Consider the following 15,527-nt stretch of genomic DNA (forward strand, 5'->3'; position numbering starts at 1 on the left):
GCGCATCGCAAAGCGACAAGTGTCCCCACGTGAGGATATCCACACCTTATCCAAATCTTCCGTGACTAGGGCCTTGCTTCTGGGTATATTGATTAACTTGTACATGTTATCATATATACTATTACGAAGGGACTTATTACATGATTGACACATTCATTAGCCCTGACAAGGACAACACGAAGATTACGGCTTGAGGCGTAGCGTCCCAACGCTACTCAAGGTCATGAACACTGTCCCGGAGTCATGCATACGGCTTGAATTGTCGATGATGTTCTGATATAAGATGCTTCAGATCTGCCATTGGGGGTGAATCACATCTCGACGGCGTATATGGCCTGTCAATAGCCAGGGCAGCGAGTTCAACATCGGATTGAACCGACTGATCATGTCGGGCTTGCTGCTGTTCGTCAATCCTTCGAATGAGGATGTTTAGCAGTAACCAATATTCGGAAGCATTCTGGAAAAAGCCCAAGCGTCGCCAATCGTCCTCATTACTGACCAAGATATTATCCTCCTCCTTTGGTAAGCCAAAACTATCGTGAATCGTGAATCGCTGGTTCCAGGCTAGTTTCCAGTTGTGGATCGCTCTCCGTATAGGCTGGAGTTGTGTGTCGACGCTGATAAGTGAGTTGATCTGAAATGCCTCGGCACAAAGTGCTGCATAGATTATAGTCAGCAGGTGCTTATATACGTTGGGCAAGAACTGAGTCGAAGGACTTCTGGGAGGCCGTATGGGCCACATCTAGTTATTGACCCCGGCAGTGTTCTTACCGGAGCACACAATCCAAAGGTTCAGTATTCCCAGGTGGGAGATGTACTCGCGTATATCGAGGTTAATATCTCTACAGAACATGACCTGCACAATCTCACGCATTGTCCTTCTGCAACCCCATAGTTGATGTCCCGTCCACGTTCGAATCGCCGTGAGGCACTCTGCTGCGGTCTGCGCTTGGAAGCAAGCCTCAGGGCATGCCATGCTCAATGACATTTCTTGGATTCTCATGCGGGGTGGGTAATTGCTGAAGATTGCAAACCCAGTGTCATGTATATATATGAATAACATAGTGCTATTCATGAGGTTAGCAGGCTGTACGAGCAGGTTGCCCCTTGCTTGCACCTACCGAATGCATTCCTCGGTTGCAATAAAAGTGTCCCAACAGAAGTCACCTCCCCGTACCGAGTCAAGATTTCTGTGTGTGATACTGAAGAGGTTCAAGTCTCTAGCGAGCTACCCTGAGTTAGTGACTGAGACACGAGAGCCTAAGACAACTTCTTACTGAAACGAGCATACTAAAACGTTGACGCCGAGTCCTCCGCCGGCTAATGTGACTTCCTTCGGTGATTTGGAAAGTACAGACACAATATGCTGCCTGGAGGAGCTGTACGACATCACGAATGTTCACGGTGGCCGGATCCTGCAGCATAAGGTCTCCAAAATATTTGTTAGTGAAGACCATCTCTTCCACACCATTGAGCCATAGCTTCGCACTGTGATTATCGTTTGTGTTTTGCGAGAAACATGCCCCCATGACGGCCATGGCCGCTGTAAGGTGCGCGGGGGCACTGCTGATGGAAAATGTTGCCTTGTGAATAACTGGGTAATGAGGGTGCCACGCTGTCCAGTAAACCTTGATGAATCTCTCGATGTTCTTGGGACTGAAGAAGCGAATACAGTCCTTCTCGAGTTGTGGAGACCATGTATGCATAATTCTGGAGTGCTGGGAAAGGTTTCGGATTTGATGCACGATTTGGTATGCTGGTTGTGAAGACAAAGGGGCCTGCGCAGAAGACAGCCATGCGTGGTACCACGACTCGCAGGCGGCACCTGCAGAATTGTTAGATACAGGGGGCAAAAAAATAATCTTTGACTGTGATGCTACTATTGAGAAGGACAAAAGAATAGTGAAACATACCGCTAGACGAGGGATCAGTGAGAGAACAGGGAAGATCTGTCGGTGGTAGTGCTCCCTGTCTCCCAGCAGTACCATCGGTCACCCTGGATCCTTCCCACCCTTTCCTTAGTAATGCGCCACAGTCATAACGACTCTGCAGCGAAGCACTCTCCTGGCTGGAAATTCGGGCGAGGAAACTGAATGTGTCAGCCGGATCAATGTCAATGCATGGAACACCAATAGCAGACGGCAATTGCAGGCAGTGGTTGTGCTCCACTCGATCAAACAGCATCGGGTCAAGCAGCAATTGTATGTCTTCGAACTGGCTATCACTCCACCGGAGCTCAGCCAAGGAATTGTCAGGAAGAATACATGACTGACTGGCTTCCGTTCCTTCAGGGTCATTTTCCTGGGCTATCAACTGTGGGTGGCTCCCCTCAGACCTTCGGCTATGTTTCCTAGTTGGTAGATTATTGATTCCATTTAGTGTACCTGGGAAGAAGTATCCGTGCCATCCATATTTGGCATGATTGCCTGTCTGTCAGGTACAGGGGCACCAGTCGTGGTAGTTCCTGCTTCTCCCATAGACATTGTCCGCGGTTTGAGTTGGCATTTGGCGAGGTGGCGTTTCATCACATCCCTTCAGTAGAGTCTCATTAGTTGCTGTGAACCGGCTATGTATTAATTTAGTAGCCACGTACTTGCGCATGAACTCCTTTCCACATTCGGGGCATCTTACAGCTTTCCCTACGCCGTCTGAATGCGCTGTTAGTAAACAAATGACGCAATATATCCATTCTCAATTACCCACGTACGGGATCCAAGATGTCTCTGTAGGTGCTCTGTACGAGTGAACGATTTGGGGCACGAGGGACACGGGACCCTCCGTGGCTTCGCCCTTCGTATGGCTTTCATATTGTTGGGGTTTAGACCTCTTCACAAGACGGTGAATGTGATACTGAATATGGGATGGGTGGGCATTCAAGGATATGCGCAGCATGGGACGCCATCAACCAGACTAGACTTTGACCCCGGATGCGGGGAAACCCCGCATCGAATATCGAACCGTGGGCCTGTAATTCGTTGTATAATGGACTCCACACTTCTTCATCGAATATCTACCTGAGCCAGAAAGAACATATGATTCGACATAGGCTTCAATTAACAGCCGCCTTTAACCACCTTAGTGTACCTCAACAGGCGAGAATTCGTTGGGGTACATGTGCCATAGAGCTTCTGCTAGAGAGGAGTATCCATCGAGGAAGGTGCTACTCACCTGTTTGTGCGTAACTGGTGAACATCAGCCTACGCAGGCGCCTCATTTGCGAGGTAGAGTCCATGCCAGGTGCTCCTGACAAAGTCTGAAGCTCATATTACACTCGCAAGAGAGCAATGTTTAGGTTTTGTGGTATGTGCCATGTTTCTTGACCACTTCGGCATTCACTCTAATCATTCACCTCCTTCACTCAACTTCCCATTTCTGCTTCACAGCGCAATACCATTGGCCCGGCATTTGCTGTTAGGACCCATTGCCGTGAACGAATCTAAATTGACTCTTTGCCTAAAAATCATGGGTGAACGCCGTGTGGGGGGATACCGTAGATACCGCCACATCATGATGTGGGGAATGTGGGTTGGAACTCATTCTCACCGGAGATTGGCGTCAACAGCTAGTCTGCCGAACCGAGACGATCGGATTGATCCTGGGCTCTTGGGGGTTAGCAAAATCATCAGTCACCGGAGGGGAAGTGACTATCACCTGGCTGTTGGTCTTGGAGCTATAAAGGTGGGACGTAATAATAAAGTGCTTTAGCAAATCGTTATTAGACGTATAGCGAACAGATCATCCAGATGTCATTCCTTCAGCCTGCACCTGAGCCGGCAACGCCACTGGGGCGCTTACGACCTCTCTCGGCATCTGCAAGTATCCGAGTGTCTCCTCTACAGCTCGGGGGCATGTCCATTGGAGAGTCGTGGTCGAGCTTCATGGGTAGCATGTCGAAGCCGAAGGCCTTTGAACTTTTGGATGCATACGTTGATGCAGGAGGAAACTGTATTGACACCTCGAACAACTACCAGGATGAGCAATCGGAGCGATGGATTGGCGAATGGATGAAGGCTCGTGGCAATCGTGATAACGTGGTGATTGCGACCAAGTACACCACGTCCTACCGCGACTATGAGCTTGGAAAGGTCTCTTATGTGAATTATTCGGGCAATTCCCGGAGAAGCCTACATATGTCACTGCGAGACTCGCTTCAAAAACTGCAAACCGACTGGATTGATATTCTCTATGTTCACTGGTGGGATCAAACTACCTCGATCGAGGAGGTAATGGACAGCCTTCATGTTTTAGTACAACGAGGCAAAGTGCTGTATCTTGGGGTGTCTAATACCCCTGCTTGGGTCGTGTCTGCGGCAAACTATTACGCGAACGCAAATGGAAAGACACCCTTCAGTATTTATCAAGGCCGATGGAACGTTCTTCGCCGTGATCTCGAGAAGGATATTCTTCCAATGGCGCGGCACTTTGGTATGGCAATTGCACCATGGGATTCAATAGGCGGTGGGAAGTTTCAATCGAAGAAACAACTTAAGGCTCGGGAAAGCGAAGGCGAAGCCCTCCGCGCGATCGGGCCTGCGATCCAGAGTGCAGAAGAAGCTAGAATGAGCGAGGCACTTGAGAAGGTAGCAGCTGAGCATGGGGTGGACTCCGTTACGGCCATTGCATTGGCCTATGTGTTATCGAAAGCGCCCTATGTCTTTCCCATAATTGGTGGGCGAAAGATCGAGCATCTCCGAGACAACCTCAAGGCGCTGGAGATCCGTCTCACCGAAGCCCAGATCGAATACCTCGAGAGCGTCAAGCCACTTGACGTTGGATACCCAGCCAATTATATTGGGCAAGATCCAAGAATCACCGGGAAAGCCAGCGGGGTTTTGGCAACTACAGGTCCTCTCGCGTTTGTGAAGTATCCAAGTCCTATCAAGCCCAGTCTATAGTCATGGTAGTGGTAGTTTTCATTTTATTCGGTTGTGTCTCTTCGGCCTTTGTACATACCCGTGGCATTGTCAAGAATATAGCCAGGGAAGAGCAACGTAGCAAGTGCGATAGGGCCTTTTCCCCCACATGTACCAACGCCATTAGTAGTCCCGCCGCCACTTGCATCACTCCCACTGGAATTTAGAAGACAACCATGCTGTTCCCCGCAGTACTCAGTTGAATTATCATCTCTGTCACTGGGGACTGCCGAAGCTGAAATCTCTTTCTAGGTACAGTCTGTGCTAGTAGCTTGTAAGAAGTCTCGCGCGTTTCCATACTTGTTCAGTGACAGAACATCAAACTGTATCATGGATTATATACACTCCTTCCTCTCTTGTCCAGTCTTGGGGATCAGCTGCGGCGTCATTCTCATCTTCCTTGAAATTGTCGTCCACGATGTGTACTTGTGGACGTACCTTCCTCCTGGTCCTTGCCCTATTCTACTGGTTGGCAACAAGCTTCAGATCCCGTCGAAGCACCCCGGGATCAAGTTCCAGGAGTGGTCGAGGATATATGGCCCAATATATACTATATGGCTAGGTCGCCGGCCAACAGTGGTCATATCTGACCCGTCAATTGCCTCGGAGCTGCTCGAAAAACGGTCTAAAAAATACAGCACACGCCCACGGTTTGTCACCATGGGTGAGATATACTGGGATATGGCCAGCATTCTTGTTCAACCTTATGGCAAAGAATGGCTCATTCGCCGCCGGCTCTTGCATTCTGCCCTGACGCCTCGGGCCCTAGAACACTACAAACTACTGCAGCCGGCCGAGTCAAGTCGGCTATGCTATCAGCTACTAGAAGGTGCAGCCGAATGGGAATCGCTATTTGACCGGCTCGCCTCGTCGATCGTGTTCGCCGTCTCGTATGGTCACCGTGTCGATAGCGCTAAGTCACCCGTGATTAGACAGCGACTTGAATTCATGCAATATGCGTCCAGTTTGAATGCTCCAGGAGCATACCTGGTGGAATCCTTTCCCATGCTGAAGTATCTACCCGATTGGATTGCCCCATGGAAGGCGGAAATCAAACGCCGTGGCTGTCTTGAGGCTGAGGCCAATATGGCACTTGTTCGTGTGGTGCGACAGGATATAGAGTCCGCGAAGCAGTCCCCGGGAGCAGAGCCTCTTTTTAATAGTTTGACCAAGCAGCTCCTCGAGACCAGAGACTCAGATCCCACGGCATTTCCGTTGACTGAGCGGGATTAGCTACATACCTGCTTCACTTTTCGGTGCTGGATCCGACACCACATCTTCCACTTTATGCTCAGCCATGCTGGCGATCATCACCAACCAAGCAGTCTTGGAGATGGCACAGGCTGAGTTAGACTCTGTGGTGGGCCCTGGTCGATTCCCTACATTCGAGGATATACCCAAGCTACCGTATCTACGCGCACTTTGCAAAGAGGTTCTGCGCTGGCGCCCTGTAGCTATATTGGGTGGAACACCGCATGCTTGTTCTGAAGATGATTATTATCGCGGGTACTACATTCCTCAAGGAACGATCATGTTGGGAAATTCGTGGGCAATTAATATGAATCCTACGTATTATCCTAACCCGGATCAGTTCAACCCTTTACGATTTTTAGATATCGACCCACATCTGCTACCTTATCTTCCGAAAGAATACATATCATCGGTTAAGCAAGAAAAGGGATCTGCGCATCCAAGAAAAATTGGTCATAGTTCATTCGGCTGGGGTCGTCGTATTTGCCCAGGCGCAGATCTTGCGACCAATACTTTACTCATTACGCTCAGTCGGCTGCTGTGGTGCTTCGATATTCGGCCCATCCCTGGGCACGTCTACGACACGCTAGATTACACGAATGGCTTCAACGTCAGACCGCGGAATCTGCAGCTGGGCCTGCAAATTCGATCCGATCAGCATCGTCACGTCTTGCAAAGGGAATACGAAGTTGCGACCGCGTTTCTTAAAATGCTTTCGCCCTTTGACGAAAGTATGTGGCAAGGCACCGGTCGACAGGTTTGACTCTTTAGCAAAGGTTTCAGGCAGATGGTGGATTGCATGGATGCTAGTCGAAGCCCGAGGAGTAAGGGATCAGTCACGAAGCTTGCCATGAGGCTATGAGGTGGGGCCTGCTCTCTATAGCAAGCAGGAGCTGTCAGTACACTTGATGTTGGCCGCCAAAGAGCACCTTCGTGTAGATCCAATATCAAGGTCACACATAAAAACAATCCTTTCGAGGCTTACTATAACATACAGGCTTATCTATACGGCAAGAAATACGGATATATCATTTAGCATAGCCAGAGGTGATAGAAGAGTAGAGCTAAATCAAGGGATCGATTATAACACTGCTATCAATAGCCAAGGATACGCAAGATAGCATCGATTCTATGTACGAGATTATCACATCGGGAACACTAGAGCCACCATTCCTTGAGACTGCCTTCATTTTCGAGGTTCCATGCCTTGGTGATAATTTGCTGGATGCGATCCGTGTCTTGAACTTCCCCATACTTGGCTAAGGCCTTGAATTTGGTCTCAATCTCCGTCCTAGGACACCATCCGGTCAGCTTGAGTGCTAGCATTCACCATCATTGCGATATTGAATTAAACATACCTCGTAAGTGGATTTTGGGGATCTCCTTTCAAATATTCCACAAATTTTTCATAGGTCGCACCGGATTTGCAAGTTACGATGACCTTACCTTGCCACTTTTGTGGGAACGCCGCATTTATGTCTTCATCCAGCTCCATCTTAACACGTTCTTGGAATTGTCGCAAGGAAGCATCCTGCAGTGCTTCCTCTGTGAAATCCGTTATCATGGCCTGCCCTTTCTGCGCCGTTACTGCCAGAACAAATCCCATGTTAAATTTGCTTTGATGGACCGTTTCACCGCGTCCACTGAGTCCAAGTACGTCAAAGGCTGCCTGATATGTTCTGGTTACGACCGAGTCGATATCTTCGAATTTAATACTATGGGTGGACAGAATGTTAAGAAATGCGTCAACACTTGGATGCGTATGCCGACATGACGCGTGCCATTTGAAACTACTTCCAAGTACTGCCCAGTCAACTCCTAGGTCTGCGTCAATTGCACTGGCGTTGGGTGTATCGGGAACGAGTGCGACGCCCATGCCCTTGGGCCCTTCCAGCACATCTTTGGGCCCCAACAACCCTGATTTCGCGGTGTAGGCGGCGAAGATTCCATCGAAACAAGCCTTGCCTGTGTGAACTTGCTTTGAATGTGTGGCGTCCAAAAGGAACTGCCATAAGCCCGATGCCTGGGTCCCGGCAGTTCCGATCGATGATAGCATTGCCGCAGCGTCGAGACCCAAAAGACGCGCTGTTGCAGCTGCTACACCAATGACTCCACCAGTTGCAGTGGAATGGAAACGCTGTTTGAGCTAGGTTAACATGACAGTCTGCGGTGCAAGCCTGAAGGTATCCACATACTGCATAGTGGCTCTTTCCAAGGAATTCCCCCACACGGCATCCTACCTCGTATCCAACCACGCAGGCTGTAATAAAGTCCCTTCCATTTGCGTCCAGATCCTGGGCAACTGCCAACGCAGCGGGAAAGATGACCGTCGCTGGATGCATGATACTCCGATTGTGCAAGTCATCCTGTTCCACAACGTGCGACGAGGCGGCGTTCACCATGGCTGCAAACGGCGGGCTTGTGCTGAACCCTAGCTCGCAATCTACCAACTCACTCCTCCCCGACGTGGGGCCCATCTGCTGCACAAACATCGCAATGGCCTTTACGGCGGCATGGTGACGACCAGCAATCGTGCACCCGAACCAGTCCAGGAAGAGGTCTTTGGTTCGCTGGATCACTTCCTGTGGGATATCATCATATTGAAATCCTGAAGCCCAGGTAGCTAAACGCTCGGTTCGAGTTGTCATGATTATACTGTCTCAGTAGGCTTATACACCAACCATTATATTATGCCTTGGGGATCCAGATTCAATCGTGGAGGTGCTTGATCGACGCATGTATGAACATGAACAACTGAACCCCACCTTCCGGCCCTCGGCAATGGTGGGCATAGCCGGCGGTGGGGTCAAGAAGCCTTTATGAACGATCGACATAACCATCTGTCTCGAGAGTGCGTTTCTAGGGAAAGGGACAGGAGATCTTCTCAATGACAGATATTAAGTGTATTTCAGCGAATCTAATTGACGAATGACGAGCAGTATGTACTAGTAGCATCTTTCCTTCCATCTATATATCCACCCATGTCGGAAACTCGGAATTCCAGGCTCCTAGATTGATCTCCCAAATGTCTCTCCAGAGATCAATCACAGTGGAATAGTGTAGTCACCGTCGTACTTGCAGTCCTTGTAGACATGGTCCGACGGGTTGTCTACACAGTTCCACTTGCCATCGCTCTCATCCAGATAGGCACGGCCACCAATCGGGTTGGGCTCAATCCGCTCAATGGCAAGGGTAAACTTGCCGAACTCGAAGCCATCGGGAAACTGAATCAGATGCTTGGAGTCGTTGCATCGGGCATTTTCTTCGGGTTCTTTCGCACTCCTATGTATAAAGGGCGCTGGTTAGGCTCAAGGAATCCCTAGTGTACATTATGTCAAAATACAAGCTCACCAGATCAAGTTGCAGTCAATTAAGTCGTCACCGTCAAGCAGTTTGAAGCTCATGGTGTTGGAGAGAGAGTCGCGCGCTTTGAGATCTTTGATCACAAAGGTGCCATCGCGTTTACTGGCAATGGGGGTGGCAATGGCCGAGGTGGCAGCTAGGATAATAGCAGCAAAAGAGAACTTCATTGTGGAATGATTGAATTATAGATGTGTTCTGAGAGGGGAAGTAGATCGTAGTGTATAGTGAGGTGCGCTGTTGATGAGAGCATATTGTCGAGGAATTGCGTCTGTATTTATAGATTTTCGCAACCCTTGATGATATTATTTTTCCCCTGGTGAGCTTGGCCTGACAGGGGCAGGAACAGAAAGTTAGCGGTCTTCGACGTGGGTCTACTGGTGTAGCTCGAGGTCGACTTTGCCATCTGCCGAGGACTGGCTGCTGGCAGGCGCCCTGGGACCCTCTACTCTGGGAGTCTGACATCGCGATCCGTGTAGGAGCACAGCCGTAATGGTAGAGCAAATAGATTTAAGGCCCCCTTCAAGCTTCGAACCCTGTAAGGCGACCAACGATGGAGCGGCCAATGCTTCTAGGCGGCATAATCACGACGATCTCTTGCAGACAGGAGCATCGCTTCGTGGCTGTGTCGATGCTCCAATCACGTACTTTCCTCCTCAGAATATAACTTCCTAAATTCTTTGAATGGTTCGATATCGAAGCAGTGTTCTGATGCCCAACGCCAGTTGCGTTAAAGCTATTGGTAGCGATTGTGTCTGTAACCACCATGAAATTCACAGGAAGTATTCTTATTGTTTACTTTACCTGAGTACAATTCCATCTATAGTACACGCTTTCCTGTTAGATACATTTCCCTTGCCCTTAATCAATTCTGTTACTCCTGGAGGACGTCTGTTCAATCGTAGGAACTGAATGGGAGGGGTTATTTTTAGATCCAAGCATCGATTCAATAACATTCAATTGAGTATCATCAATCGATGCCACAGCATTGACTAATCCATGTATATTAGAGCTATCATAATATCTGCATAGCTCCTTGCGTTGCCTAGACATGGTAGATGCAGATGGATGAGCAGGTTGAACCTGTAAGCGAGTGTGGCTAAGGTAGCCGAGTACCAAATTACCAAGTCTCCACTGTTGTGTATTGAGATCGGACGCCTTAAATAACACGAGGACGGAACCGATTGGGTCTTGTTCGAGGATGATCGCTCCTATTCTTGGGTGTCCCCACATTGGGCCGTGGCGATGCCTCGTACTTGAGCAGATCCTCCCAAAACCTAACCAACGACCATAACCCTCGCCGAGGACCTGTATGGATACGAGTGGCCTTGCTACGTTGATGATCATACTGTTACGTCTGTCCCCAAATCTTCACAAGGCTGAGAAGGACAATTACCTTTGGATTCCTATTTTTAGGAATGTTACTTTCAAGGACCATTCGAAAAATTGCATATAAAGCTGTGTGCCGCACCTATCTCTAAGCAGAAATTAAATCAAAAGGGTTCTACTATCAGACGTAACTCCATACATACTCCAGCCTGTTCAGTGCTCCTTTGAGAATATCAACGTCTCTCATAAAATACCCAGCATGCAGCTCTCCATTTTTACCGTGATTCTCCCTTCCCTTGCGGCGTTCGCTAGTGCTGCCCCCTCTGACAAGCGCCAAATCTCTTCCATCTCAATCACATTCTACACCCCTGATGGTGAGAAATGGTCCCAGACGTTCCCAACTAATATGGGCTCGGATGAAGTTGGTATGGTCATCCCCTCCTAACAAGCAATCGAACAATCAAGCTGACTCACAAGTAGAAATCAAGAAGACGGTTTCTCATATCTACAACCCCGGTGGAGCGATCTGCGGATTTGGTGGTGTTCAGGGAGAGAGGGTGGATGTTCCAATTGGGGACCATAAGTTGAAGACTCCTCAGGTCTTGACAACCGGAACATGTGCCCATCTCTAGGGACAGCGTTTGGCTTCCATTCATTTGTGTATTAGTTCAGAAGGGTTTTGATTTAGAGCAAGGTAGTTCATGTCACTATGACCTTGGCATTTGAACATCACATATATGTGTTTTGAGTAATAACACCTTCATTTATACCTCCTGGGCCCTCCTTCCATATCAAACATATGTAGGTTTAACGGCAGAAGGATGCTCGACTTCAACTTGACCTTGTCCAAACCCTTGATTTCCTAACTCAATGGATTTTTGATCCCCCTTGAGGCACAAGACACCATGTGAAGCGTCCCATGCCCTTTCCGGTCACACTCAGAAAAGACTTGCTCCACCAGGCGATCCAAGAGACGTCTCGGTAATCTTGAGGGTTGACCCTGCTTCCAGTGAATGACGCATGTACTTTTGTACGTAGGCAGCAACGTGTCATAATACTGTTGGGCGTATTGTGTGTCTCCAGGCAGAGTCTCATGAAATCATACACGAGCGACGGAGGAAAATAGGGAACAGAATCGCTAGGGAAGTAATACTGTTATACCTAAGACCCTTATAATCAGTCCTTCAGTGAAACTATTATGGCATTGATAGATAACCAGGAGGCATGATCCAATCAAGATGTATTGAAGGGAAAGAAATCATGTAAGAGGGGAGATAAAATACTATACTTCTTGAAGGGCTTGGCGTGAGTCCTTCCTTAGCTTTGTATCCATAGTCGTGGATCGAAGGGGCTTGCTGCTGGTGTGGACAATAGATTTAATCAGGTCCAGTCGAGACACTCTCTGGCTCTTCTACATAGACAAGTCTGGTACGATCGGTGCCTGTCATGGAGACCAAAATATCGTCCAGCAAGAAGGGTTCCAATGCGGCCCCACAGCCGGAATGCTGGGGATTCCGAGTTCCGAGTAGCAGCCCTGATTGGACCAGCCGTGGGATAATCCGGCCGGCAAGTGGGCCTCAAGTGCCCTACGTTTAATCTTTGATAGAACGCGTTTTCTCATGAAGTCCATATAGAGGCCTCAGAAAAGATAGAAGATCAGACCTTTTGTAGTAACCGTATCATGGTATATAAGTCCATAACTGAAGAAGGGGAGCTTGTAGGGGAAAACGTGTCTACTCTATTCACTCGCGCTCAAAGTCTCTACTAGCTATATCTCACGACAGTGTGAAGATATATATTCACAATATACCTTACCCTACCGTGTGAGAAAGGGTCAAGGCTTCCCATGTACCTTGGTTTCCTCTCAATGGATCACTCTTGAAAGTTAATACCGGATTATGTAACTGGTTTATACGGGAGGATACTGTTGTATTTCATCCGGCCTTCCCTGTGCTTGAGTTGACTCGCCTGGTCCCACAATGACCGGAATGTGACATCATAGCACAGGAACCGGGGGCGTTTATTTATATATTTGTATGACGGATATCGTCACCTTCTATCTCTTGAACGGCCGGAGTCGTTCAACTGTATCCTCGATAGTTACATCTGAACCGAATATCGCTGGGCGCAACCACACACACAATGTCTCTGAAATCAGCGTCTAGCCTCCTGGACGGAGCCACTGAAAATCCAACAACTGTAGCCGACTCTTTACTCACCAGTGCCGTACCAACGACACAACGACAGGCGAAACAGCTTGGTGCGACCGCTACCAAATCCACGAGTCTAACAACGCCTGGCGAGTTTCCAGGAGAAAAAACGCAAGACAATGCCACGGTACAAGACACATCGTCGGGTCCGTGGTATGCACCAATGACCGCGTGGTTCCGCGACGTCATCCCAAGCACATTGGACTGGTTCGAAGGCACTGTGAAATGGCTACTTGCCTGGATATTTCCTCCTCCTCGCCAAGCAGCGCTCTTCGAAGCTGCACTGCGAAGGCCGTACGCGATATCATTCCTCGTCTGTCAGCTCATCTGCTGTGGAGTGCCGTTCCTTGTCTTTTTAGCTGGTACATTCGTGTTTGCTGCGGTAGCCGCACTGTTGTGGGCTATACTATCATTTGTCATATTGGGACCAATCTTCCTGGTCGCTAGCATGATGGGCGTATACCTCTGGAGCTGGGGCTTGGTGTTGTATGCCGTCATTAAATGGGTGGACGGCACGTTCCTGAGTGGAGTGATTAGCAAGTTCTGGCTTTCACAAGTGCCACCGAAGGACCAGCCCCAGGATGTTCAGGAGGACCGCGACGAAGGAACAAAAGGAACGAATTGAAAGCACACTGGATCAGAGCGAACTATATATCAGGAGAAGATTGCGCAGCGATCGGGAAACGACGTCAACCACCCCGGCGTCGACATGCGGTTTGCATATAACCATTTCTATTCTTGCTTATGGTCTTATACTTTGCTATTGTAATCCTTCGTACATAATAGCATTTCCCATTATATGTCTCAATGAATATAATTGACTCACGATGAATGGTGAAATCGACGGGCAGCCATGGAGTCACCTGAATGCCAATTGGTAACAGACAATCAAACTAGTGGCGTGGTTAGTGCTTGAAACAAAATGGCTGATGGCATGTCGCTGGATCCATTGTGTCTGTCTCTTTGCTCGCTTATCTTGGTGGCAACATTGGGGCTGGTTAAGGCAAACTATTCATCTCAAGCGATATGCGATTTACACGATGGAGCTCTGCTGTTCGTAGGTACACTAGTCGACTTTCTGGTGCTATTTAAAGTCTACGCGGAATCTGGAATCTTGGCTGAATCGCGACGTTAACATTGAATCCTAAGGCAGGAAAGCGCAAGCAGTATTCACTGAGAAGGTAAGTGCCTGACGGGACAACCTTAGTAGTTATTCTGAATGTCCAATATTCGACGCATTCGCCGACTGATCCGAGTGATAACTGTTGAAAATTGGTGCAGGATGGTCAAGAGATGTATGATCACATCCTCACTTACAGAGATATGGAGAAAACTTGGGGCCATTGCGCAGAAAGCCTCTACAAAAGGGATACATTTGAAGAAGCTTTCAAATATGACGGTGTGAATGGGGGTAACAATTGATGTTACAATATATATCATGTTTATAGATTCACTACTATGGCTAGCTATGTCGTCGAGGAATCCCTCTGAGACGTACGCTCGATGCTCAAAGGGCTAATTGGATGGGTACCCTCCACACCTCCACTGAGAATGCGTCGCTGGGGGAATGTGTCATGCATACAGCTGCATTCATTTCCCGAAAAGGTGAATACAGACGGATTAGTGCAGATGATGGACCCGGTGCCTTTCAACTGGAGTCAGACTGTGAAATAAACCATCCCCAGCGCCTCGCTGGCCCGTCAGGTGATGGATATAACGACCATGAGCGGCCATCCTAAAGGATAGTTGGCTAGCATTTCGTGGTCCTCATATGTGTGCCCCTTAGCCCGACAATATCACCACCTGAGAACACCACCTAGTCGCATGGCAATGAAGTTTAACCTCCAGCGTTGTATCCAACCGCACCCAACTTTACCAATGACTGACGTGCAGCTCCTCGGGTGGCAGCCCTGGATGTAACATTTGAGCACCACCTGAGAACGTACGCCAACCCGTTTTGAGTTCCACTCGACCCGTCTTGGAGCCACTGCATATAGCCAAGCATACAACTACTGTGGGCACTCAGGAAGTTGAGTTGTTGTGAGTGGCTAGTCCATTTGGAGCTAATCAATCCTTGGAAATTCCAGCTTGGAGAAAGCAGGTTGATGGGACAAATAAAAGGTAATAGCGCGCCAGCACGGGATGGGAGGAACATTGTGCACGTAGAAGAAGAAAACAGCGAAGCCTGGTCGGCCAGAAGAAGGGAAATAGTGGCAGATCAACCTGCCGTGTCGCAAGTCACCAATTCCGACTATGCACAGGCCCATTGAGTTCGTAATGTACCGTGTCGCCCTTCTTTGCAACGTAGTCTGTGCCAATGATAAGCATCAGGTATATTTTCCGAAGTGCGGGGTGAAACCAGCCAGCTGATACACCGGCCGATCATCCCTTTTTCTTTGACCTTTGGGCAGGCTCGCTGAATGGTGAGAAAGTCCGAAAATCTCTGCCGGATGACCAGCTGCAT

At 48.7% G+C, this 15,527-nt stretch overlaps 8 protein-coding genes across 8 annotated transcripts; 6 read left to right on the forward strand and 2 right to left on the reverse strand.

The window, feature by feature from the left end:
- Positions 1 to 208: 208 nt before the first annotated feature.
- On the reverse strand, positions 209 to 3,422 carry BDV37DRAFT_297721 (uncharacterized protein; the record flags this gene model as incomplete). Its single annotated transcript, XM_032090393.1, has 10 exons — positions 209 to 457; positions 500 to 657; positions 772 to 1,067; positions 1,122 to 1,228; positions 1,278 to 1,756; positions 1,914 to 2,384; positions 2,450 to 2,532; positions 2,594 to 2,648; positions 2,708 to 2,800; positions 3,392 to 3,422. 10 exons carry the CDS (start codon positions 3,420 to 3,422, stop codon positions 242 to 244), a joined length of 1,989 nt encoding a protein of 662 aa, XP_031936834.1. The 3' UTR covers positions 209 to 241.
- A 321-nt stretch (positions 3,423 to 3,743) lies between these two features.
- On the forward strand, positions 3,744 to 4,895 carry BDV37DRAFT_297723 (NADP-dependent oxidoreductase domain-containing protein; the record flags this gene model as incomplete). Its single annotated transcript, XM_032090394.1, has 1 exon — positions 3,744 to 4,895. The coding sequence occupies one exon, from the start codon at positions 3,744 to 3,746 to the stop codon at positions 4,893 to 4,895; it is 1,152 nt and encodes a 383-aa protein (XP_031936835.1).
- A 348-nt stretch (positions 4,896 to 5,243) lies between these two features.
- BDV37DRAFT_287538 (cytochrome P450) lies at positions 5,244 to 6,146 on the forward strand (the record flags this gene model as incomplete). Its single annotated transcript, XM_032088125.1, has 1 exon — positions 5,244 to 6,146. The coding sequence occupies one exon, from the start codon at positions 5,244 to 5,246 to the stop codon at positions 6,144 to 6,146; it is 903 nt and encodes a 300-aa protein (XP_031936836.1).
- A 64-nt stretch (positions 6,147 to 6,210) lies between these two features.
- On the forward strand, positions 6,211 to 6,927 carry BDV37DRAFT_287539 (cytochrome P450; the record flags this gene model as incomplete). Its single annotated transcript, XM_032088126.1, has 1 exon — positions 6,211 to 6,927. The coding sequence occupies one exon, from the start codon at positions 6,211 to 6,213 to the stop codon at positions 6,925 to 6,927; it is 717 nt and encodes a 238-aa protein (XP_031936837.1).
- Positions 6,928 to 7,189: 262 nt separating this feature from the next.
- On the reverse strand, positions 7,190 to 9,694 carry BDV37DRAFT_297724 (MmgE/PrpD family protein; the record flags this gene model as incomplete). The annotated part of the gene is made up of 6 exons (XM_032090395.1): positions 7,190 to 7,455; positions 7,523 to 8,301; positions 8,360 to 8,819; positions 8,925 to 9,008; positions 9,240 to 9,446; positions 9,516 to 9,694. The coding sequence occupies 6 exons, from the start codon at positions 9,692 to 9,694 to the stop codon at positions 7,323 to 7,325; spliced, it is 1,842 nt and encodes a 613-aa protein (XP_031936838.1). The 3' UTR covers positions 7,190 to 7,322.
- Positions 9,695 to 11,112: 1,418 nt separating this feature from the next.
- BDV37DRAFT_287542 (uncharacterized protein) lies at positions 11,113 to 11,485 on the forward strand (the record flags this gene model as incomplete). The annotated part of the gene is made up of 2 exons (XM_032088127.1): positions 11,113 to 11,278; positions 11,334 to 11,485. 2 exons carry the CDS (start codon positions 11,113 to 11,115, stop codon positions 11,483 to 11,485), a joined length of 318 nt encoding a protein of 105 aa, XP_031936839.1.
- Positions 11,486 to 12,928: 1,443 nt separating this feature from the next.
- On the forward strand, positions 12,929 to 14,354 carry BDV37DRAFT_260192 (lipid droplet assembly factor 1). The gene has a single exon (XM_032083223.1). The coding sequence runs from the start codon at positions 12,996 to 12,998 to the stop codon at positions 13,686 to 13,688; it is 693 nt and encodes a 230-aa protein (XP_031936840.1). The 5' UTR covers positions 12,929 to 12,995; the 3' UTR covers positions 13,689 to 14,354.
- Positions 13,838 to 14,232, forward strand: BDV37DRAFT_229312 (uncharacterized protein). The gene has a single exon (XM_032080317.1). The coding sequence runs from the start codon at positions 13,986 to 13,988 to the stop codon at positions 14,196 to 14,198; it is 213 nt and encodes a 70-aa protein (XP_031936841.1). The 5' UTR covers positions 13,838 to 13,985; the 3' UTR covers positions 14,199 to 14,232.
- Positions 14,355 to 15,527: the final 1,173 nt, after the last annotated feature.

This window comes from Aspergillus pseudonomiae (genome assembly GCF_009193645.1).
Source record: "Aspergillus pseudonomiae strain CBS 119388 unplaced genomic scaffold BDV37scaffold_95, whole genome shotgun sequence".
Lineage (NCBI taxonomy): Eukaryota > Fungi > Ascomycota > Eurotiomycetes > Eurotiales > Aspergillaceae > Aspergillus > Aspergillus pseudonomiae.

Excerpts from the sequence above, each read along its gene's own strand:
- BDV37DRAFT_260192 (XM_032083223.1), top strand. The coding sequence starts at position 12,996 with ATGTCTCTGAAATCAGCGTCTAGCCTCCTGGACGGAGCCACTGAAAAT.
- BDV37DRAFT_229312 (XM_032080317.1), top strand. The coding sequence starts at position 13,986 with ATGGCTGATGGCATGTCGCTGGATCCATTGTGTCTGTCTCTTTGCTCG.